Here is a 25803-nt window from a genome sequence, read left to right on the forward strand (position 1 = left end):
AATGTTTCCCTACGATCTCTGGATCAGCAACAGCGGCTGATGAAAAGAGGGAACTGACGAAACTATACAACTCATCAGTGGAGGATGTGTCAGCAGGAAAAATGAAGAGTGGTGCTAAGCCTAAAACGTGCCCAGTCCATCTGGACGCAAGAATTATCACCGTGAGCAACGATGAGGTGTGTGTTGATGGAGAAATGAGATCTCTCGTGGAGACAGAACAAACGGATAACCCAGTACGTGAATGAATAAGAGTAAAATTGAAGCATCTGTGTTTAAGGTATGCCATCTTATATGGTGACAAAATCACTCGACAGCAGTAGTAGTAGTTTGGGTAAGAATGAAACCAGGGTTCAAAAATCGGCCTAAGATTAAGGATCGTGAAGGAGAGCTACAAACATGTAGTGTACGTCTTTAAATAAACGCTGTTTATTTATTGCAAAAAAATGTATGGAGGTATAAGAAAAAAAGATCAACAGACTGCAAAAGAATATAGCTAAAGGAAAACTGATTGAGTGACCAACCAAATAGTTTTTGGTAGAGAAATCCTTTCATGGAACAATTGAGAGGTCAACAGTTGAAGCGCATTTGAATTTTCCCTGCATCTCTAATTAATGTTGCACTGAAATATTTACATAAAAGTAAAATGGGATAGAAGCAAAAGAGCCTAAGAATTAAGATCCGGCGATATAATGAAGGACGTTATGTAATGAGTTGCTGTTATTTAATAGCCAGAAACATGTGTGCGGAAGATGATGAAATGGGGAACAGTAATGTGTTAATGAAGGAGAGAGGTGCAGAACCAGGAAAATGGACGCATCCAGTTGGAGGTGTTACAACATTATTTTTTTTTCGTTTCGATATGGGAGGGGAGATATAGCTGAAGTTTTTAGAGAATAAATTCTGCCTTCAGCTGTCTTAATATCCGTGGATTCGGAGAAGAGAAATACGTTGCTAGGGGACGAACAGGTGAAGAGCTCGGGATTACGGAAGCAGCGAGGAAGATTTTGGTGGATATGGGAATTCTCCACATCTGGAAGGCGTGTGGTAAAGCGCCACCACGAAAGTATTGCAAGATATATTTTTAGGAGGGGGGAGACTTATAGGGCACGGAAATTGATGAGTAAGAGTACCTGAAATGGAAATATGTGTTCAAGAGGTAGAAGAGTCTGTGGCGAGTGCTGATACCGGCTGTGTATTGATGTAATGATATCTGAAGATAGTGCTTAAAGTTCAGGTGGATGGGTGACACCGAGGTTGCTGCACAGGTAATACCTAGCCGATTTTAGGAAGGGAATATTCTGACCATAGGACATACTTTTACCTCCCTCTTCGTAAAATACATTTCACTTTCTCCGATGAAGACTGGGCAGTGGTGAGAATACGAGTTATGTCCCGCAAAACAATTAATTAAGACAAAGTTGAGATTGCTGGCGGTTGCTACAATATTTAGTTAGTAGGAGCTCTGTAATAGTCAGGTCAACTTACTAGGATGAAATAGTTGTTTTAAACCGCTGTATAGTCTCCTATCATTGTGTCATAGCAGTGACTCGAAAAACAAGTTGTTGATCATTATATTTATGGCATACAACTGTTGCACAAGTGCAGCAGTTGAACATCACTTTTGTTTGTGGAAACCTGTCACATATTCGACAAGCTTATTCGGTCAAATACAGATGACTAAAATACTGGATACACTAAAAATAGTAGAGGTAAATACGAGGTGATCACTCCATCAGCGTATACAAGTGTTCAGCTCAGCTTGCACACCGTCGTGTACACAAACACATGTGACTCTTCCTGTTATGCATGGGATTATTATTATTATTATTATTATTATTATTATTATTATTATTATTATTATTATTATTATTATTATTATTCACTTGGAAGTCCTAAACCCGTGTGGCCCATATAGTGTCTGAGGAATGAGAAATAATCAGATTTGATCCAAGGAATTGAAGGATAGCTCAATTTTCTTGGATTAAAAGCCCCTCACCGGCAGCAAGATGCCTCCCTTGAAGGGATATAAGGTGTTAAAAATGTATATATACTGTGAAGAAATTAATAAAGTTGCGGTAAATGACTAGATTACAGTAATAGCTCTGGAGGGAGGATTGCAGCCGCTATCACACTCACCAGGAACAATTTATTTCAAAGAGAATAAGAATCAAGAACCAAGGTTCCTGTTTTGTTTGACCTTAGTGACATTAGGCTGGTACTAAGAAACATAAGAATGACGTTGTGTGACAAATTAGGATCATACAATGCTTGGGGAATGGGAGATAATTAGGTTTGATCCGACCAAGGAGAAGGAAACCCCGATTTGTTGCATCAAAAGCTCTTCATCAGCATCAGATAACACTCTTATCAAGAGATGTGTATTGGTAGATCATACCCACAGCCACAAGTACTATGGAGAGAGGAAGAGTATCCGTGATAACAATGATTGGTCTAACAAACCATACCACGGGCGGGATTTGGACCCGCGGTCAGAGAGTCTCAAAACTCTAGACCGTTGTGGTACGGTTTGTTTGCAATCGTGTCATTACGATTTCGTGAGCAATGATTGGTCTAGACTATAAGTGCCAGTTAAAGTTGGTGATGAAAAGCACAGCCGAGCAGAGAATTGTAGTACTGCAATACGAGGTCCCTCAAGGAAGGTTCCTTGATGCCGTTGACGGGATTCTTAATCCAAGAAATTAGATCTAACTTCTTTCCTTGGATCAAACTTGAATACCTCCCAGGCACTGGGAGGCATTCAGCTTTAACACAGACACAGAGTGTATAGGTATTAGAATAAGGTTCAAGGTACCTCATTCTAATACCCATATATACCCTCTGTGTCTATCGTTTGTAACTGCTTGACGCCGGTGAGGTGGAACTTTCCCTTTTTTTTGAATGAACTAATTGTCTCCTACACTGCAAGGGTTTGCATAACCCCTGCGGCTTTATAGCTCCTTATGTGAAATAAATTAATAAAGTAAACATTAAAAGAAAACGCGAGACCAGCACATGGTGGACACAACTGATAGTCACGTGACTAAACCCCCTGTAGGCCTACTGTAGTGTTCCTTCATGTTCTTAAAAATCCTTTTGTGAGGAGTAAGTCCAAAGACCACTCTTTTGAGACTTGGGGTGAATGTTAGCAATAATAATGTATTACTTATCTTAAAGGCTGACAATCTAAGGGTTCCAGCAGCTGCACCCTGGATCATTGGACTCCTTCCTCTAACAGCGACCGTCGCATACTGTCCCCACTAGCTGTATGTTGGGTGAAACATTGTCTAACCTTCATATGTTTCACTATTGTACAGGTGTATCTCGCGTAAGACAGGTCACGTGACTACCTACGTTAGCAGGATCACCCACATATTACGACACCTCACATGGTGCTCCTCAAAAATTTTATAACACCTCCTGACTGCATTACTGCAGTATTTTCCTGGGAGACGGTACTGAAAAATTGGACTTGCCTTAGGTCCTGTAACTTTGAGCTGTATCACTGCCATGTCTTCTGGACGCCGATATCCGATGTCGAGTAAAAACACGACGTCTAATCCATGATGATTTACGAGGACGTCGTGCTTCTGTTCGTCGTTTTAAACACGTTAAATCACTGTCCTTGGAAGTACTGTTAATTATTATTATAATAAAAAAGAAGCGCTAAGCCACAAGGGCTATACAGCGCTGCGGAGGTACTGTTAAACAGTTCATTCGGGTACACTAGCGTATTATCTCTAGATCACTGCACACAGTACGCTCGTAGATTTGTTTCAACGTCACTCGACTTCATCATCACTCGTTAACGACGATTCACACGTAAGCATTTATTTTAATGTCCGCAGTTAATGATGTTGACATAATTACTCTCTGGAACTTATCACCATTGAACGTCATGTTGTTCTTTGCTGCCCACCGAAAAACTGCTTATATTTTCATGCATATTTTCAGTGTCTTCTTCCGAGGTGATTTTCATGCTTATTTTACTGTCATCTGCAAATGCTGTTACAAATTTGTGGTGAGTATTTTTTATTAACGTCTTCTATGAGAATGAGAAACAGTAAAGTGCCAGGACATTGCCTTGGGGTACTAAGCTTTTTACCTGGGTGGTGCTGGATTTTGCTGTTTGTAACCACTCTGTGTTAGAAACTTGAAAATTCATCTGTCTACCTTCTCCGTTATGCCTATGGTCCTCAATTTCTGTGCAATCACCCCGTGATCGCATTTGCCAAACACCTTTGCAGAATCTACATATATCACATCTGTCTTTTGGTTTTGTTACAACGCCTCCGTAATTTTGTAAATGATTTAGCAGTTGGGACAGACATGATCTTCCGTATCCAACATTACCAAATTTGTACTAACTTAAACATATTCAGTGTCATTCATTAACAAATTTACACTGTTATCATCCTCTTGCGACTTTCGTTACCATTTCAACCTCGTATTACTTTTGATAAGATAAGATTTCGTTCGGATTTTTAACCCCGGAGGGTTAGCCACCCAGGATAACCCAAGAAAGTCAGTGCGTCATCGAGGACTGTCTAACTTATTTCCATTGGGGTCCTTAATCTTGTCCCCCAGGATGCGACCCACACCAGTCGACTAACACCCAGGTACCTATTTGCTGCTAGGTGAACAGGACAATAGGTGTAAGGAAACGTGTCGGAATTTCCACCCACCGGGAATCGAACCCGGGCCCTCCGTGTGTGAAGCGGGAGTTTTAGCCACCGGGCCACTAAACAGGTACGTATAGATCTTCAAAGCATGTTTCACTTTCCATAAACCATAGCCATAATTCATTGAGTGCCGTAGACCGTAAATGCCAGCAAATAAAAGAGAAATACCCCTCCCCCCTCAAACCATGTATTCTGGAAGATATACTGGGGGTTTCAGTCACGCACCCTGAGGGAAGACTGGCATCCCTAAGTTGACGCTCTCATGTTAAGTTGTCGACACATTAGGGGAACCTATATTTTTATAATAATAATAAAATATAATTATATATAATTATATAATTATATATAACTATATAGTATATTGAAAATCGAATATTTATTATTTAGGGGCAATACTAAACCCGTAGGGGTCATATAGCGCTTGGAGAATAGGAGGTAATCAGATTCGGTCTATGGAATGAGAAGACAAGTTTAATTTCTTGAATTAAAAGCTCCTTCACGAGCATAAAGGAAGCTCTCATGAGAGTGAGGGGGGGGGAGAGCTCTTGTGAGGGGGCGGCACCTGCCACATACTTCCAGACACCAACATGTCAAGCGTTGCTGCAGCGTTTACCAATGACTGTAACTGAAATAATGTGGTCTAGCTTAAATTAAGAATGATATGTGCTTGAAATACAGTGTTACAGTAATGTAGGGAAAGATGATGCGTTAAAGTGGGAGTTATTAAGATGGTGTTGTCAGGTGGGGTATGGATGCAAGAGGTGGCTGGAACAGGAAGAGTGTTACGCATAGTATCAACTCATACCAACACTGAGTGTGTCGCTGTCAACACTGCACTCACTCCACTAACTGTTTTTTACAGGTTGTCAGAATACTCAATGCAAACTGAATCTCAGATTGCTTGAAACGTAGTGCATTGAACGAAAGATATTGCAGCTCATTATCGACACGTGCAGAAAGGACAGTAGTTTTTTAGTAATTATGCAATCTGCGAGAGACATTTTAACCTGGGAGTTTCTAAACTGTGGATGAGATTGTAAATGAATTGCAGCTCATTAATCAGGTCAGCGAGTCGTTTGTTGTACAATACGTTGAGGTGACAGAGTACGGGAGAAGATGCAGTTGGATCAGATTCTGAGTGCAGCAGTAGCTGCTGTTAACGTGGAGGAGATGCAAGTACCCTCCCCTGGAGTACCTCAACATTCCCCAACAGCACCAGTAGCAGCACAAGACCAGACGCAACAATACCACCCCGATGCCTACATGCCCATTAAACTGGAGATTCAAACTCTCGATAACAATGTTGGGCCTGACCAACAGGATGGAGACCCAGACAAAACGACCATACAGCCTTATAACGAGAATCAGACAGATGGCTATGCAGACATGTCCTTCTTCTCTCTGGACGATGATAACCTGGTCATCACGTCACAGCAGGCTCTCGAGATGTTCGAGACTCCTCCGGAGCCTAATAGAGCACAGCACTACACTGGCACATACGAGATCAACACTCCTCCTCCAGTAGACCTGCCGCAGATACACATACATGACGAAGTGGTCGCAGATGTAAAAGTACCTCTTACTGGAGAAATGCATATATCTGATCGGGAGCTCTTACCTGATCAGGAACCCTCATGTGACCAGAAACCCTCGTGTGACCAGATACCCTCATGTGACCAGATACCCTCATGTGACCAGATACCCTCATGTGACCAGATACCCTCATGTGACCAGATACCCTCATGTGACCAGATATCCTTATCTGAGCAGGTACTCTTATCTGACCAGATGCTTTCATCTGAACGGGTACCCCTACTTGAAGAGGTGCCTTTGTCAGGAGAAGTGCCAGTGCCGTCATCTGAAGTTGAGGTGCAGACCACCCCTGAGGCTCCTCAGTATACATCCTTGGCACCTGCCGCCACCCCGCCCTCTGTGTTGGCACCCAGTATCTCGTTGGACACCCTTACAGTCGGTGCCCTGCAGGATGCCCCAGGAACTACTCTAGATGCCACAGTGGACGCCAACGGCCGCTTTGTGGTGCAGGTGGTAGCTCCCGGCATGAATATGACTATTCCCAACCAGTTCATAGGGAATGAGGAGGTGATCGAGTCGACGCCAGTATACCCAGCGGGAAACGCTGACGAGGTCACCCAATCCCACTTATCTACCACTTACCTCACACCAAACACCAGCCCTTCGTCTAACAACCTTCCATCCGTTAACACGCAACACTTCCCTGATTCCCAATATTACTTTGTTCCACTACAGAACAAATCTGAGAACCAGTTAACTCAAACAGAAGAAAATGTGTCAAGTGAAATTGAAATAAGACCCATTTACGAAGTAGCACAAGACGAGCCGGAGTTCAACGCTAGTCACTCAGACGTGCTAAGTGCGTTAAGGGCATCTATCTTTCGCTCTAGAGCTAAGAAACGAAATAAAAACAATGAGTATCATGGGAACACAAAACGTGCACGAATCCTTGACGATAAACAGACGGGAGACCACTTGAGTCACAATACGTATAAATATGACACATTTAAGGAATTCATTGCAGACGCCAGGGCTGAAAATCCTGCTGCTCGTCGCTATCAAGACGACAATTTTAACTTGGGAATGGGGCGAGTTCCTGCTGATGGTGTGATAGCAAGGAGACCTGAAGAACTCCCTACATCGGTACTCCAACATAATAGCGACACCAATTCTTCCTTGGCAGTGATATCTCCTGGACACGGTGGAACTGCGAATACTAACGGCACCGACCCCCTCCAAGTGCAACTTGTTTATCTTGTCTACCCAATGGACGATGTTGGTAAGTCTTGTTCCTAGCTTCCCTACTGTTATTTATATAAGAGTTGATTTGTCGTACAAATGTAAACGTGAAAAGAAATGCGTAGTTAGCCTTCAAGACTTATTTTAATCTCCATATGTACATGTGTTCCTCTTTTTACCATTGTTTATAAAAATCGTCGGATAACCAATTCCGTAGATTTCTGTGGTATTATATTTTGAAATTTAATCTTTGCTGCTAGACATTGAAGGACGACATGAATTATGAGTCTATACACGAAATTTAAACATAAATTATCCTCATAAAAAGACACTATGGCAGATTGGAACCCTTAATTAAGACAGTTTTGCTTGGCGACCAATCTTTCCAATTCTATAGATAAGAGTCCGGAGAGCAAGTGGCGAGCAGTCTTTAAGTGCGAACCTACGTCAGGCCACGAGAGTGGTGTATGTTAAGGATTATTATTATTATTATTATTATTATTATTATTATGGGCAGCGCTAAACCGCAAACAGCACCTGAAGGACTGCAAGGCATTCAGGCTCGATTCAAGAAATTGAGGCACAGATCCAGTTCCTTAGATCATGAGGCTCTCAGCAACATCAAAGAGGAGTGTATCCCGGGGAGCATGTTAGCCAGGCGTTCCCCTGACTGGAAACATCCGTGGTTCTGGATTAAGGCATTTTATTTAAAAACGGCACAATACCGTACCTGGAACAATACACAAATAACCTGCATATAGGGGACTTGAAACGTATGACGTTTCGCTCCAAGTCGGCCCGAAACGTCGTTATAAGTTTCAAATCTATTTGCAGGTTATTTGTGCATTAAAATTAAGCTGAAGAAGCGAGACCTGGGAGCGTCAATACAACGTTATTGTTAGAGTATCATAAAGCACCTTATTCAGGGAAGACCTTTGTAAAATAACTGTTGTGCCGAGTAAACAATAACACACACTGCCGTATACGCGTTCGCTCAAGTTTGGGTTTGGTCAGTAACTGGAAGTCATTATATAAGTAATAGTATTAATAATATCTTTATTTCTACAAGTACATGTACAAGGTATACAGGCCTAGCTGACATCAGTGACATACTTAGGTCTAGAGACACTCCCCAGATAGGGAGCCAAGGCCGGGTCACCACTACTTACTTGGAAAAGACCCGGGCCGGGAGAATACCGGCGAATAAAAAAAAAATAACATTAAAGAGCCTGAGCTTGCTACCACCTGCAGCTCACAAGACTGCCATCCCCACGAGCCCCTTTGTGGGGCGGGGCAGATGGCAGACCAGAGGCCTAGCTTCTCCTTACGAGCCCCGTGAGGGCGGGGAATGTGGCTAGGCCTAGGGACAGTTGGTCCCAAAGATGAGGGGGTACTTGTACCTCCTCCCATGGGAGACTTAAGTCTCGAGACACTCCCCAGATAGGGAGCCAAGGCCGGGTCACCACTACTTGGAAAAGACCCGGTCCGGGAGAATACCGGCGAATAAAAAAAAAATAACATTAGGGACGTGTTTCCATAAGACACCTGCTGTCCTTGTTCACCCATCAGTGTAAAATGGGTACCTGGGTGTTAGTCAACTGGTATGGGTCGCATCCTGAGACAAAACTGACCTAATTTGCCCGAAATGCTCAGCAGAACAAGGGGGCTTTCTATATAGTAGTATGTTATTGATGTCACTTGGGCCTCTATATCATGTACATGTACTTGTAGTAAATACAGATATTATATATTAATTTTGTCCCGGGATGCGACCCACACCAGTCGAATAACACCCAGGTACCTTTTTTTTTTTTTACTGATGAGCGAACATAGACAACCAACCGGTGTAAGGAAACGCCCAGTGTTTCAACCCTTGCCGGGAATCGAACCCGGACACTCACCGTGTGAAGCGAGAGCTTTTGCCACCAGCCACGGGCCACCATAAGTAAGTTTATTCAGGTACAGGTAAACATAAATACAGTTACATAAATTATAATACAAAGCGTATGTGTAGATTACCTAGGATAACGCTAAAAATTCAGAGTTTATTCTCTATAAGGATTACAATGCTGAGTTTGCAGAAATTTGGTTATTGTTTGGGTTACATGTAGTAAAATTGTGATTACAGAGTGTACCACTAGAACGCTTAGCATGGCTAGGCATTTCGGGCAAGATAAATAGTATGCATTACGTACAATTTAATAAGGTACATATACAACACTTGGATATCTTGATAGCCGAAACTTTGGCCTGTGTAGCACGTTGCTTAAGACAAATAAAGTTTAACATTTTAATTGGAGACAGTGGAAGAAGTGGAGAAAGATGTTGAATGTTCAGTCTCTCAGCCCTAAAGTCATTTTGAGGTAAGTAAGTTAGTTTATTCAGGTATACACAAATACAGTTACATAGATTATCATACATAGCAGCATATGTGTAAAGTACCTAGGATAACCCCAAAAAAAAAGTCAGACTTGACTTACTTACTTTGGGATATTCATTCCCTCGGCCTAGATAGATCAATGGTTGGCTTTCCATAGAGGTACTTTTATCTTCTATCACATGATCAATTATTGCGCTGAAATGTCCTGGAAGGAAGGGCGTAGCGCTTCACGTAACTAACAAAGTAAAGTATATACAAAGTTCAGACGAATGACTCAGGAAATCGTAATGACAAGATTGCAAACAAACCATACCACGGGCGGGATTTGAACCCGCGGTCAGAGAGTCTCAAAACTCCAGACTCCAAGACTCTCTGACCGCGGGTTCAAATCCCGCCCGTGGTATGGTTCAGACGAATGTTGGATGGAAAGACGTGTTAGACGTCTACTGGAGTTTCCCCTATCAACGTTTTCTTTTGCATCTTGTAATTTTGGGATGTCTTAAGAAATTTTGGATTGCAAGAACTGAGCTCAGGCTTTCATTGTTTCGTGCATATATACAGTGGGAGGGTTCCACCGATTCTTTTACTGTGATAAATAAATAAAAATTAAATGAAAATATACACATACATTATGTTTTTGTTTTAGTGGAAGAATATAAAAAGAAGCGCTAAACTTACAAGGCTCAAGTGGAAGGATATAATGTGCATCAGTGTTATAACCAACAGGATATTTTATTATTATAATCAAGGGGGAAACGCTAAACCCGGAGGATTATACAGCGCCTGGGGGGGGATGTGGAAGGCATTCAGGCTTAATTCGGGGAACTGGAGCACAGATCCAATTCCCTAAATCAAGAGCCCCTCATCAACATCAAGGAGCCTTCCTTGAGGGGAACCAACAGGATAACTTTCCGTGGATATTGAAAGTTTTAGGGTGTACTTCAAGGACCCCATTGGAAATAAGTTACTTTGTCTTGACTTTTTTTTCTGGTTATCCTAGGTAATTTACGCATATGTTATTATATATGATAATTTGTGTGACTGTACTTGTGTGTACCTGTATTTAAATAAACTTATTTATATTTTAACTGTTTTGCGATGACTGGGCGACCAGTTGTTAGCGGAGGAGAGGAATGTTGAGTGGGACGAGGGACCCCACATGGGTGTTGCTATGGTCCTACCATCATACACAGTTATCGTTTAGTTATTATTAATTAGCACTGGTATATGTTTGCACTGTTAAGAGATGTTTATCCTGAAAGAGCATAAACATGATGTTAAGTATAATAGTTTAATATTTAATGTTTACTAAAGAAAAAGTACTTATTACTCTTGATTACAGAATTATGATAGCGTAATCTCTAATGTTAATGTGTAAGTTTCAATAATATTTTTTTTTATTATATCAGATTGTTTAGTTTTCTCTTTATTTTGTGTTAATATTCATAAGTGTACAAACTTTCAATATTCCAATTAAATTTTTCAGCAGTATATTTCAGTCCCTGAATTTCGCCGAACTGGCAACTTGTATCTGGCTGCCACTTATCACTTTTCCGAAAAAGGCTATTTATATCTCATTTATGTATTTCTGTTTTATCTAGGGACATTGATTCCCATAAAATATAATACGCTGAATGTTCAACCATTTTAACTTTGTCTGCGTAGTCGTGGTTTAATTTTTTTTTTTTGCAACGTTGAAATTTTAGTGGCAACATTTGACGATAACTGTGATTAGATAACACTTGGGTTTAGTAAGTCATGCAGTCTGTATAATGCTGATACTAGTTATCATCATTAGGACGTGGGGAGAGTATTAACTTTTCGAATGATAAGTGAAGAAAGTTGATTGTGAAGTCAAGTGCTCTGAAACAGAAGAAAAGTTGTGAAGTTAGTGGAGATTGTGGTGCTAAATTTGTAGAAAAAGATTGTTGTAATAGTAGCTGTGGCTGAGTGATAGTTGTGATCGTTATATTACTGATGTAGTTATAATCATTAGGATTGTGATAAATGTGCTGTGCTAAAGTCTGAAATGGTCAGAAGTCAGGCAGAGCTTGAGTTATCTCTGAACTGTTGTTAAGGCTGAGAGTCACACGTCTTGTGCTATGGCGCATTGGCCACTAAGTTTAATTCGTACTTAGTCCTTGGACTCATGTGCCTCTGTAATCTTTTGACTACCGCCGACAGTGTGGATATAGGATGCATAATAGAGATATTAAGCTCACTGACACAAACACTTCTCCGAGGTTATGAGTCTCCACATAAGCATTAGACGCAGGTGGGCTCAGAGCCATATGTACTGGACTGAAATGTTAGCATCGGTTTCCAACAGCAACTCTTAGCAAGTTTTCACTGAGAACTCTCCCCACAACAGAGCACAAATGTAGATCTTCACCCCAATTGTTGTCAGCGCAAACGAAAAATTGTAGTAAACAGTTGTAACTTTTTTTTCACGGATTAACCCGGGGGCAAGTATTTACAAATACACCACTCTAGATTTTAGATTTTGCCACCGAAGTGGCTAGTTTATTGTGCACCCCATATCCACTCTGTGGACGGTAGTGCAAGAGCATATGGATACACAAAAGGCCCAGGAACTAGGCCTCAAAGGGTTAACAGGAATGCATATGGATTTATATCTACATATCTATAGTTCACTTTTCTGTTACAAGCAAATTTATGAAATTTGCTTAGTATATCTGGTATCTTATTTTCATTAATAAGATATATTAACATGTCACATAGGTTATTATACTGTCTATCTCTGTATTCCTCAATAAGTGGACAATTAAGCACATAGTGTTCAAGACAGTGACCATATGCCTGATCACATAATTTACATTTAGTTTGATCATTATCTGTGTGTCTCCCAAACTGCCAGAAGTACTTGTAATCAAGCCTAAACCTGGCCACTACAACATCAGTCAGTCTGTTCACATTGCAAGTTGTTCCATAAACATACTTATCTATGTTCATGTTATCATAGTGGGTTATAGATCTACTCAGGCTTCTAACTGCATTCCTATAACAATCATTTTCATTATTTACTTCTCTCATAATATTATTCCTAATGCTAGACACAGATATACCAAAGTTATATTCCACATTCTCCTTCTGGGTACTCTTCTTGGCTAACATATCAACATTATCATGAAGGAGTAATCCAATGTGTAATGGGATCCATAGCAATTGTACATTAAATTCCTTTGTCCCGGATTTTTGAGTATCTATACCTGGCTTCTCCAATGAGCATGTTGTTGGAGTCATTATATGAGTTAAGAGCCTTCAGTGATGACAGAATCAGTAATGATGATAGTCAAGCTCGGTGCTATAAGTTAGCTTTAGCGCCATTAGGATTGCAAACAGTTCATTTTAATATGTAGACGCCCAGTTGTTAATTCTTATGCCTAGTTCAACAAGTTTATTATCGTTCTTAACTAGGGAGGTGGCAACAAGAGCAGATGCAGCCCTGCCAGAAGACTCCTGTTTAGATCCATCAGTGTGTATTACTTGTCATAACTTATTACTACCAGCCAGGCGAGAAATTTCTTCTTGAATAATTGCTTTAACAAGTGATTTAAGGGATTACTAGCAATGAGCTTCTTGGGAGGGACTTGCAGGTATGTGATATATTACATGAACACATCTTCCATGCAGGGGTGAAATGCTCTTGTTGTCTACAGTGATACACCTACACCACTCTACCGACCATATTATGGGAACTTCATTAAGAAGAGCTGAAACCCGTCACATACTGGACTGGTAATGTAAGCAGCAGTAACCAACTGCAACCCTAGACTGCATACCTTTACCTTTGATATGCCTCTGAAGGGTTTCGAGAGCTTTCCTACTCTCTCAGCCCGGCCCTGGCCAAGCTTGTCTGGTTTGCTAGTCAATTAGGCTGTTAATGCTGGCGGCCAGCAGGCCACGTGTCCATCACAACCTGATTGATCTGGCACTTGGGTGAGGTACATGTCCACTTTTCTTTTGAAAACCTGTACACTTACCAGGAGGCCTGGTCACAGACCGGGCCGCGGGGGCGTTGACCCCCGGAAGTCTCTCCAGGTAAACTCCAGGTAATACTCGGGAGTGTTCGTGATACTTCGTTATTGTGTTAAAGTCTGGGCTGACAGATGCTGCAAGCCTGTTAGTTACCATTTTGTCCTAGGCACATGTCGATTAGACACTAGGCCTGTTGTATTTGCGAGTGTGTGTGTGTGTGTACTCACCTATTTGTGGTTGCAGGGGTCGAGTCTTAGCTCCTGGCCCCGCCTCTTCACCGGTTGCTACTGGGCCCTCTCTCTCCCCGCTCCATGAGCTTTATCAAACCTCGTCTTAAAACTGTGTATGGTTCCTGCCTCCACTACGTCATTTTCTAGGCTATTCCACACTGTGTGTGTGTGTGTGTGTGTATGTATGTGTATGTGTATGTATGTGTATGTATGTGTACACACACCTGTGTCCACAACAAAGCCAGTGTGTAGCTCTTCATCATAATTGCTATTAATTTAATTGGAAAAATATAAACAGTTGTAACTTTTCATGAATTGCAGGGGATTGAACCCGAGTAACCCCACTGCTCAACTAATCATACTATAGTTTACATTGGCTTTGTTGTGTGGATGGAAGGTCTCTGTAAAAACTTGCAGTCTAGGGACGTGGCAAAGCAATGTGAACTATTTTTAATACTGATTTCCTCTCTGCATTTACATAAGATACATATCAAACCCCAGTAATCAATAATTGTGGAGAATGAGATGAAGATAAATTATGCAAGATGACTACTACTAGTCACTAGTGGCATTCTCCTCAGACAAGTAGATGAATTAAAAAAAAAAAAGGTCACTGGGACCTGATAATCTGTTTCCAAAGGTTTTAAAGGAATGTGAAGAGAAACTCGGTAAACCATTGATCTCTTCAACAAATCACAATAAACAGGTATTTTACCGGATGTGGAAAATGGTAACTGATACTCATTTACAAAGCAGGCGATAGATTAGGGATGGAACGCTACCAAAATTTTTGCTGATACCGAACCCAATTTTAGGCCTATTTTACCATCAAAATTAGCTGATACCTACCGATACTTAATTTTATACCAATGTTAATACCGATACTTTGGCACATCCCTAATTACAGACCAGTCAGCCTGAACTCTGTTGTGAGAAGAGTTGATGGAATCAGTAACTATGGATGCAATTCAGTTTCCTTGAAAGACAATTTGATCAATGACTCGCAGTATGGTCTTACAATGGGGTTGTTTTTGCATGGCGAATTTATCAACGTTTTTCACTAAGATATTTAAAGAGTTGGACCATGATGGCGAATACGGTATTATGTATAAAGTGCAGCAAGATTTTATAGAGTTCACTGCCTTAGATTGATGAAGGTAGCTGCATACAGCACTGAAGAAATTTTGTCTTGGATTGAGGCATGGCCAACCTATTGGCAGAGTTTATATAACTGAAGAAATCAGCTGTATAGCCCTTGTGGTTTAACGCTTCTTTTTTATTATAATAATAATATGAAGAAATCAGAAGGGGGGCTCAGTACAAGTGGTGTTCCACAGTGGCCATTTTTAGATTAATTGTTCACGATTTACATACTGAGAAAGAAAAAGCAGGATGATTTGGATAGGTTGATGTGGTATGAAAGTGGAGATGCATTTTAATGTGGACAAATGTAAGGTTCAAATCCTATGAAGATACAATAACCAGGATACCTATAACTAGATATAAGTTTTAGTGCAAAAAACGACCTAGAGTCAAGACAAAAGTGCGTAAATGTTTGGAATAAGGCTAATACACATCTTTACTTAATATCAATGAAACCTTGACAGGGTATATGAGTGGTGGGGTTTGAGTTGCACTTACCAAACATTCATTGGCCTACTCCTGCTGCAGTGCTTTATGATTAAGGCTGTATAGCCCTTGTGGCTTAGCGCTTCTTTTTGATTATAATAATAATTTATGATTAAGTTCTTTTATTTAATTGTCAGATTTTTAAGAAAGTTCAGTGTTTTTGTATGTATGAATTGAATACATAGCACTGTTAACTTCTCATAGTAAGTTTTATTCTATATAAATTCGGCTTTTCTGTACAGAAATCCTGTAATATTTGTTTTACCAGGGAACAGCCAAGTAATTCATATCTTTTTTCACAGGAAATCAAAGCCGAACAATGCCATCAGAACTCTCACACGGGCATCCAAGGTTTTCCCAAGTAAGTAGTGAACATCTGTATTATAATTATATTCATAAGGAAGGGGAAATACAGAGCCTACAGGAGTTATACAGAACCTAGGAAATGGGGGGAGGGGGGTTAATCAGTGTTGATATGAGGAAAGGGAACATAGATGTAATTTCTTGTATTATTTGACCTACATCCAGGCTTGTAAACCATTGCTCATAAAATACTTTGTCTCGTGGATATCCAGTTTCAGATACAGCAACAGAGATAACTAACAGAAGATATCTAGGCTTGAGTGATGCAAGTTATGCTCTTAACAGTAATAAGCAAAGTCATGAGAATTATTCTTAGTAAAACAAACAAGTATTGGGTAAATAAACACACTTTCACCATATAACCCTTCTTCCCTTTCTCGCCTCCTAGCCTGTCCTCTGACCTCTGCATTTCTCACTCAGTTGTGACTTGACAATAGTCCAGGACCAGCTGACGCAGTTATACATTTCCTCTAAGTTTAAAGTTCTATTATTATTATTATTATTATTATTATTATTATTATTATTATTATTAAAGTGCTAAACCTACAAGGACCATACAGTGCAGCAGAGCAGGGAAGGGTGCAGGGGTATTGGGTAACAAGAGAGATTGTTAGCTCATGGAGTGCAGCAGGGCAGTGGTAAAGGGTAGCAAGAGACTGAGGTAGAAAGGGCTGCGAGGAGTGCTAGAGGCATCATCATCAGAGTTTGTGCAGTAAATCAGCTGCTGTCAAAAAGTCATTGAGAGAGTCTGGGTTAAAGGAGGGTCCATCAGTAAGAAGGGAAGGTAAAGTAAGGGCAGTAGAGGGGTGACAACTTGGAGGTAAATTCTGCTTGCTCTTGATAGAGTGGGCAGTCCAACAGAATATGGCTAACAGAAACTGGAACCTGACAGTTCTCAGTGTGGAACAAAGCACCTCTCCATGAGATACCCATGAGTAAGACGAGGGTGGCCAGTGCTAAGACAGGAGAGAGTAGCCAGAAACCTATACTTAGTTTAATAGAATGTAATTTGTTATGTAGCAGATCAGATCAACATGTTGCCAACGGGTGCAAAGGTGGGTAGCAATTACGACAAAATACATAGTCTGTGAATGGGACACCTCTATATGAAGCTGGGAGGTCATGTACTGCTGACCACACAGCAGTGTCTGCTTGTTCATTGCCCTGTAAGTCAACTTGACCGGGGACCCAACAAAAAACAAATATTTTTGTGCTAGCTAGAGATACGGCATAACCAAAGTTGGATATGAAGAACCAGGAGATGAGGTGTATCAAATTTTCTTATATCCTGTAAAGCACTGAGGGAGTCTGAAATGAACACAAATGGTGACATGGGCATAGATGCAATATGGATAAGTGCTACAAGAATGGCATACAATTCATCCATAAAAATGCTAGCCAAGGATAATAAATGCTCTCGCACAACGCTGTCCGGAAACGCTGCTGTGAATCCGACGCTGTCAGAAGACTTGGAACCATCGGTGTACACTGCAGTGGCATGAGAATGAGGTCGAAGTGGTTAAGAAAAAGAGACTGAGAAGCCATCATAGGCAGTTGGGCTTTCACGCTTAGCAGTGGGAAAGAACAGTCACGAACCGTTGAAACTTCCCAAGGGGGTAGGGAAAAGTGGGATGATACACAAACATAGAAAGGTGGTAACTGAAGAGAAGTTGAGTGAATGTAGGCGAAGAGAAAAGGGATGGAGTAAGCAGGGGTGACAAATAAAGAATGTCTACTAACATCTGTGACTATCCTATATATGGAAGGATTGTGGAGGTCATGAAAGCGAACATAATAGCGAAGGCAATGAGCATCAAAACAGTCGGACAAAGATGGAATATTCACCTCTGCAAAGAAACTCTCAACCAGTGAAGAGCACAAAGCACTTAGGCCTAAAGGTAATCCCTGATGATGGATGGGATTAAGGCTAGAAAGAGTTGCAGGAGAGGCCGCTGAATATATCGAGTTGCCATAATCGAGTTTCGATAAAATGAGGGTTGAATGTAGTCGAAGGAGAGTTCTACAATCAGCCCCCTCATGAAAGATGAGTGAAGGTTTTAAGGAGGTTCAGCTGGCTATGACAAATTGCCTTTAGAGAGGTAATGTAAGGTTTTCAGGATAACCAGCAGTCAAATAGAAGGCCGAGAAACCTGACCGTATCACGTTCTGGGATATGTGAGCCACGTAGGTACAGTGGATGATCAGAGACGACAGAATGTCTAGTGAAAGTAATTTGGTGAGTTTTAGTACTATAAAATTTAAACCCATGAGTAGTGGCTCAATTGGAAACCTGGTTGACCGCATGCTGGTGAGAAACTGCAATGAGGTGACAGTTACCGCCTGCAGAACGTATAGCAGAGTCATCAACATTGAGTGATGAACAAATATTAGATGGGAGAATAGATGCTAAATCATTTATAGCAAGGAGAAAAATTGTTGTTCTTGAAGCACATCCCTGGGGGACACCTTCAGCTTGGAAAAAGTCTGGGGAAGCATATTATTAACCTGAACACAGAAATGTCTCTCAGTTAAGAAGTTCTTAAGGCTAAATGGTAGATTTCCTCAGAGGCCTGAATGGGCCTGGGCCAAGATGTATATCTCCAAATTGTGTCATATGCCTTCTCAAGGTCAAAAAAGATGACGATAACTGAGAGGTTACTGACAAAGGCATTGTGAACATAAGTATCCAAGGGTAGTAATGAGTCGATGATAGAACGGCCCTTATGAAAGCCATATTGACTAGTGGAGAGACTATTGTGTGTCTCTAAATACCACATCAAATGTCTTTTCACCAGACGTTCCATCACCTTGCAAACTGCACTGGCAAGAGCAAAGGAACGATAGTGGGAGGCATCATGTCCCGTAGTACGTAGTTGGTTTGCGGAAAGGGAGAACAATGGCAGATTTCCACAGCTGGGGAAGAACTCCTTGCAACCAAATAAGATTAAAGAGCTGTAAGAGAACAGCAAGGGCTGACTGTTGCAAATGCTGTAGCATACAGATATGAATGCTGTCAGGCCCGGCTGCCGATGATTGGCAAGCAAAGAGTGTTGCCTCCAGTTCTAAAGTGTAAAAGGCATATTATAAGATTCTTCTCTGATAGAAGAAAAGTTTAAGGGCTCTAACTCTGGCAGACTTGGAGGTAAGAAACGAAGGGCATAGAGGGAGCCTCTGAGAGATGCGTATAAGATGATTACCAATTTCAAGAGGGTTTGCTATAGCAACACTGGCAACCCGAAGAACAGGAGGCGAGTCGGGAGAGCATTTACCACTCAATTCCGTACTTTTTTCCAGGCTGCACTCATAGAGAAAGCTGAAGTGATGGTAGAAACATAATCCCACCAGCAAGTACGCTTAGTGTCACGGATGACACGGTGGGCGACCGCTCTCTTCTGCTTAAAATCAAGGAGTCGCTCTGTGCTTCGATTGTACCAGTACCTATCCCATGCAGCATGTTTCAAACGTACTGCCCGAGCACAAGCAGGAGACCACCAAGGCATGCACCTCTGAGAATGCCTGCCAGAGGTTTGGGGTATAGAATGTGAAGCTGCGGTTAAAACTGAGGTTGAAAAGAGGTGTAAAAGCTCATCATTGGAGAACGAAGAAGGATCCTCATTAAAAGCAATTTGACGTGAGTAAAGGTCCCATTTCGCTTGGTCAGATTGCCAGCGTGGGCTACGAGGAGGGGGTGAATACGAAAGAGAAGTAAGGTTGATTGGAAAATGATCGCTGTCATGCAAGTCCAGGAGGATAGACTAGATAAAGTCTAGTACAGTTGAGGAAGAGCAAACCGAGAGATCGATGCAAGAGAGAGAGAGAGAATGAGTACGAGGATCAAAATGGGTGGGAGTTCCCGTATTTAAAACATGGAGGGGGAGAAAAGCAAGAAAAGCCTCCAACTGAATGCCACAGGAGTCAGTGAGACGCCCCCCATCCCTAAAGGAAATGGTGAACATTAAAATTGCCAAGTAACAGAAGCGGTGGCGGTAAGGAAGAAACCAGAAATGCTACATCTAGGATGGATAATGCCCAAGAAGGAGAGAGATGCAAAGAACAGATTGTATACCACTTATTGAAGTGGATGTGGGTTGCAGTGTAATGCAGCGAAGTATGAACAAAGAGCCAAAGGTATGTAATACTAATGCATATACGAAGTTCAGTTTCATTGAAGGTTCCATTGGGAAAAGGATCTGAAGAATATAATAAAACATAGCCTGAGATGGGATGGATAACAGCGGAACGTAATTTGGGTTCTTGTAAAGAAACACACAGTTGAAAACTGGGGGAGCAATACCTGAAGTTCACCCCTGTTACCTCTGAGGCCAGGGATATTCCACTGTAAATAAGCCATGATTTGCAAGGAGAAAGATACAAGAAATCTGAAGGTAGAGGTATCTACAGACTAGAAGGGTTAGAAAAGTCCACATATGGAGGGAGTGGGGAAAACACACAAGCAGTGAAGGATTGGTATGCTGTGAAGAAAGGAGTTGTGCAGATTGAGAAGAGTAAAGAGGAGGAACAGGAGGTGGATTGGTGTCCATCAATGGTCTCGTCTCCTCAATTTATTCAGAGATAGCTTCAAGTGTTTCAGAGGACAAGGACGTTGTATATGGGATGATATTGGAGATGGGAGGAGGAGGATGAGTAAAGATCAGGGTGACGATGGAATTTACCAAAGTAAGGGTGGACAAAAAGGTAGAGGGAACTGGAGAAGAGGCGTGGGAGGGGACAGGAAAGGAAGCGAGCTGGGAGGGGGCAAAAGAGGAAGAAACTTGGGAGGGAAGAGGGGAGGAAGGTACTGTACAAGGAGGAGGATGAATCTCCACACTTGTAACAGATTGATAGTAAGAGGTGAAGAGACTGGAAAGAAAAAATGTGCAGGTAGAAGGAGGGGTTAAAGGAGATTTGAACAATGGGGATTTTTTGGACTTCGGAGAAGTAGAGGGGCGATGAAGAGGAGTTGTTGTACAAGATCTTGTAGACACAGAAACTTGTGAGTGAGAAGAGGAAGAGGTGAGAACAGAAGTAGGTGTCAAGGTGGGGACCTCTGAGTCCAGGACAGCAAAAGAATTGGAGACGGGCGACTGTGGAAAGGATGACCACAGGGGAGGCTGCTGAAATTGGGACCCCAGTGGTAGGGGTTGTTTAGTAACTCGAGAGTAAGAAATATTGGGAAGTCTCCACTGGAGGTGTAGGAGAGACTGCTATCGCATAAGGAAAGCCTTCTGCCTCTTTGAGACACTGGATTTCTCGCTCAATTAAGTAAACTTGGCATTGGCAAAAGTACGATGAGTGAGCCTCATAACAATTAAGGCAAGAGGGAGGTAGACTACAAGATGTATTGGCATGGTCATTAGCACTACAGACTGGGCATTTGGCCATGAACCTGCAATATTTCCCTGGATGACCAACATGCCAGCAGTTTCTACACTGTTGTAGTGTAGGGATCACCTTTTGAACTTGTAAATAGTGTCCTGCAATGTAAACTGAGGACGGAAGCTCACAGCAGTCAAAAGTTAAGTGAGCTGTATTGCAAGGGTATCATCTCCACCTGTGGACAGGGAGGACGTGAGTGTCTACTTTGAGGATTGGGAATTCTTGGAGCTCAAGACCTTAAATCTTCACCCTGTAATATATACCCATTCTTATCATTATTACATATATTATTATTACTACCAAGAAGTTCTAACCCTGTGTGAACATACAATGTTGTTAATGGATTACTGTACTGTACCTTACCTTTGATATACCTTTGAAGAGTTTCAAGAGTTTATCTACTCTGAGCCCGGCCATGGGCCAGGCTCGTCTGGTGCCTGCCTGGTCAACCAGGCTGTTGCTGCTGGAGGCCTGCTGTCCCACATATCCATCACAGCCTGGTTGATCTGGCACCTGGTGAACATACTTGTCTAGTTTCCTCTTGAAAGCTTCCACACTTGTTCCAGCAGTGTTTCTGATAGCCTCTGGTAAGATGTTGAAAAGTCTGGGACCTCGGATGTTGATACAGTGTTCCCTTATTGTCCCCACCGCACCCCTGCTCATCACTGGGTTTAGAAATAGTGAAGGGCTTCTGATCCAAGGAACTGGGAACCTCCCATTCCTTGGATCGAATCCAGTTTCTTCCTATTTTCCAAGTGCTAGCCCCATGAATACAATGTTCTGGTCTCCATATTACAGAATGGACATAAATTCGTTAGAAAACATTCAGCGTAGAATGACTAAATTAATACATAGCATTAGAAATCTACCTTGTGAAGAAAGATTGAAGACCCTTAAATTACATTCACTTGTTAGACTAAGAATGAGGGGAGACATGATCGAAGTGTATAAGTGGAAGATGGGTATTAATAAAGGGGATATAAATAAGGTCTTGAGGATATCTCTCCAAGAGAGAACCCGCAGTAATGGATTCAAATTAGACAGGTTTACATTTAAAAAGGATATAGGAAAGTACTAGTTTGGAAATAGGATAGTTGAGGAGTGGAACAGTCTACCTAGTTGGGTTATTGAAGCTAAAACCTTGGGTAGTTTCAAATTTAGGTTGGATGAATACATGAGTGAGAGGGGTTGGATTTGAGTGGGACTTGCATATGAGAGTGGATAGAGTTATCAATGCTTATTTCTTGGGTGGCATTGAAAATTGGGTTGGGCAAATGTTTTGTTAGTGGGATGGATTGTAAAGGACCTGCCTAGTATGGGCCAACAGGCCTGCTGCAGTGTTCCTCCTTTCTTATGTTCTTAGTATGACTTGTGTGAACTGATCAATATTTATATGTGCATGGCTAACAGTATAAAAAATTCACAAGCTGATAGCTATGATAATTCACAAGCTGATAGCTACTATTTCAGCTTGCTAATTTTTGTTTGTAGGATAAATCACAAACTGATAATCATTGCTCCGACTGGCTAATTTTTCTTTGTGGGATAATTCACAAACTGAAAACTATTGTTCCATCTGGCTAATTTTTCTTTGTATGATAATTCACATTGTTCTAATTAACCATTTTTTTATTACAGGATATGTCCAATTCCTCAGTTTCTACTCCAAGTGCTTCTCTCAAGAATTTGGAATGGCAGCAACGCAACCCTGGTAGTAAACTAATATTACTTTTTTATTATTATTAAAATACTTAGAAATTTGCAACAGTTCAGTGATAGTATAATGTACATGACAATGCTGGTAGTGACATCCTAAATAGTCAGCCTTCTTTGACCACTATACATATGTATATTATCAGTCATTGCTCTAAGGATGAGAGATAGGAATCTAGTATACTGTATGTAGAGTACATACCAACAATGTAAATAAAACACTTGCTCATCACCAGAACATTTTATTAGGAAATGTTTTGCTTCTAAAAGCAAAAGGTTTCCTAATAAAATGTTTAAGGATTGAATAAATGTATTATTTACACTCTTAAGATAATCTGATTTTTTATAACAATGTTACAACTAATATTAGTTATTATGTCTTAGCAATTATTATGTATTGCCATCTCTAAGATGCCTTGATATCTCTAAATTCTGAGGCTAAAGGATGGCATACACATACAGAATCTAACCCACACACATTGTAATTGTTATTAAAAAAAAAAAATCTGATAAAACTGTCAAAATTCTACAGTCTTGTTTAACACTTATAGTGTACAAGAAATAAAACATTGTAGTTCAGTTCCTGGGAGGAACTGGTGCAAGTTACTCAGACATTTGTCATTAATCAATTTTTCTCATCAGAGTTTTCTTTTCTAATTTACAAATTATATATGCTGTAGGTGGATAATTATTTTTTTTTTTTCAGAGGATGAGGAGTACCATAATAAACAAATCTGCAAGTGGACGTATCAAGATGTTGTTGACTTCATGTTCACTGCTTGGGATGATCTCAAGTGTGAAAACCTTGATATTAATTTTGCTGAATTAAGTGGCTCAACAGGGCTAAATCTTTTGCAGTTAGATGAAAATGGTTTTAAACAATTTTCCAAAGGTTATGGAGACCGAATATATAGATATTTTTTGGACTACAGAGCAAAAGAAGAGAGAAGACAATCACAAGGTAAGTTTGAGTGTAAGTTTATGGGGAAGTGCTAAACCGAAAGGGGTCATACAGCACCTGGGAAATGGAAGGTAGATTTGATCAAAGGAAGTGAAGGGTAGCTTCAATTCCCTGGATCAAAAGTCCTTCACTGGCATCAAGGATTTCAGTTTTGAAAGTACACCTACCATCCGACTTACGACCGAGCTCGGTTCCGAGAAACCGGTCGTAAGTCGAAATGGACGTAAGTTGAACTTTACTACTGAATATCAACATCAAATTTTTGTAATGACTTTATTTTATTATTTTATTTAGGTATTTCATGTTTTACTTTACTTTTTATGCTGTTAGTACTGTATTTTATACTGTAAGGTTTAGGATAAACACTGTGTACAACACAAATAGTTGTTTATTTCCCAGAAATTTGGCAAAAAAAAAAACACGGTCGTAAGTCGAGCAGGTCGTAAGTCGGATGGTAGGTGTATGGAGGAATTTCACATGCATAGTATTTAATGTTTATGCTACAGTATTTAGTTACAAATACAGTAGGGCCCCACTTTACGGCATTCCGCTAATACGGAGATTTCAAATTATGACCAAAACTTGCTATACAGCGAGCAGTCTTTCTAATATGGGGCACCCCCACCTGGTTTGTTTACATTGTCCGTGAGCACATCTCTCTATATGTCTGGAAACTTTCCAAAGTTTCAAGTGTTTTTAAGTTATTGCATATTTTATATGTACTCTGATAATTATATTTATGTGTACCTGTACCTAAATATACTTGCACACTGTGCTGGCGTGCAGGTACACATTAAAATCACCAAGAGTCTCTTTACCCTTGACGCCATATAATCTGGGCGCATTAATTGTCGTATATTAAGTTAATATAGACATTTCCATTAATCCATCTATGATTTTTTTTTCAAAATTATATAATAAACATGCTAGGTAACATATACACATGATACATAGACCCACAGTATAAAAACTGACAAATATGAGATTTGTTTACCAAGCTGTTAGTAGGAGTGTCGGAAGAATTATGTTTTCTCTAGTCAAACACCAGTTACTAAACTGTAGAAAAATATTCCTTTCGTATGCCTTTGCTCTATAACTATTCATGACCCTTGTGGTTTTAGCGCTTCTTTTTTATTATAAGAATAATACAGTGGTACCTCGAGTTACAAACTTAATTCGTTCCAAAAGGCTGTTCGAGTACTGTTACCAAACGAATTTGTTACCATAAGGAATAATGTAATGTCTGTGTCAGCCCCCCAAAAATACACTTACATAATTGTTTGAGTTGGGAGCTGTTCAAAACTTGAGGTACCACTGGAATAACAACAATTTGTAATAATAATACAGTGGACCCCCGCATAACGATTACCTACGAATGCGACCAATTATGTAAGTGTGTTTGTACGTGTATGTTTGGGGGTCTGAAATGGACTAATCTACTTCACAATATTTCTTATGGGAACAAATTCGGTCAGTACTGGCACCTGAACATACTTCTGGAGTGAAAAAATATCGTTAACCGGGGGTCCACTGTAATTTGTAATAATAATTTGTAATAATTTGTAATAATAATAATTTGTCAGAGCATCATTCCTTCTAAAACTGATTTCACATGAGAGTGGAAGTGTTGTCTTTATTTATTCAACTGTGCCACTGTGGAGACAACTTGTACACAATGTAAGGTGTTTGTATGAACGTGTA

The 25803-nt window shown here is 40.7% G+C and overlaps 1 protein-coding gene across 4 annotated transcripts in view; it reads left to right on the forward strand.

Moving 5' to 3' along the window:
- Positions 1-25803, forward strand: part of LOC128685958 (uncharacterized) — a 374632-nt gene that overhangs the window by 305045 nt on the left and 43784 nt on the right. For 3 of the 4 annotated variants that reach the window (XM_070083475.1, XM_070083473.1, XM_070083467.1), the window contains 3 exons: positions 15992-16050; positions 23067-23139; positions 23848-24102. In XM_070083475.1, coding sequence (XP_069939576.1) covers positions 15992-16050; positions 23067-23139; positions 23848-24102 — 387 coding nt within the window. Of the gene's footprint in view, positions 1-5402; positions 7492-15991; positions 16051-23066; positions 23140-23847; positions 24103-25803 lie in introns of those variants that run through there. The other variant, XM_070083460.1, reaches the window with a different exon arrangement.

This window comes from Cherax quadricarinatus, chromosome 1, assembly GCF_038502225.1.
Source record: "Cherax quadricarinatus isolate ZL_2023a chromosome 1, ASM3850222v1, whole genome shotgun sequence".
In the NCBI taxonomy this organism is placed as follows: Eukaryota; Metazoa; Arthropoda; class Malacostraca; order Decapoda; family Parastacidae; genus Cherax; species Cherax quadricarinatus.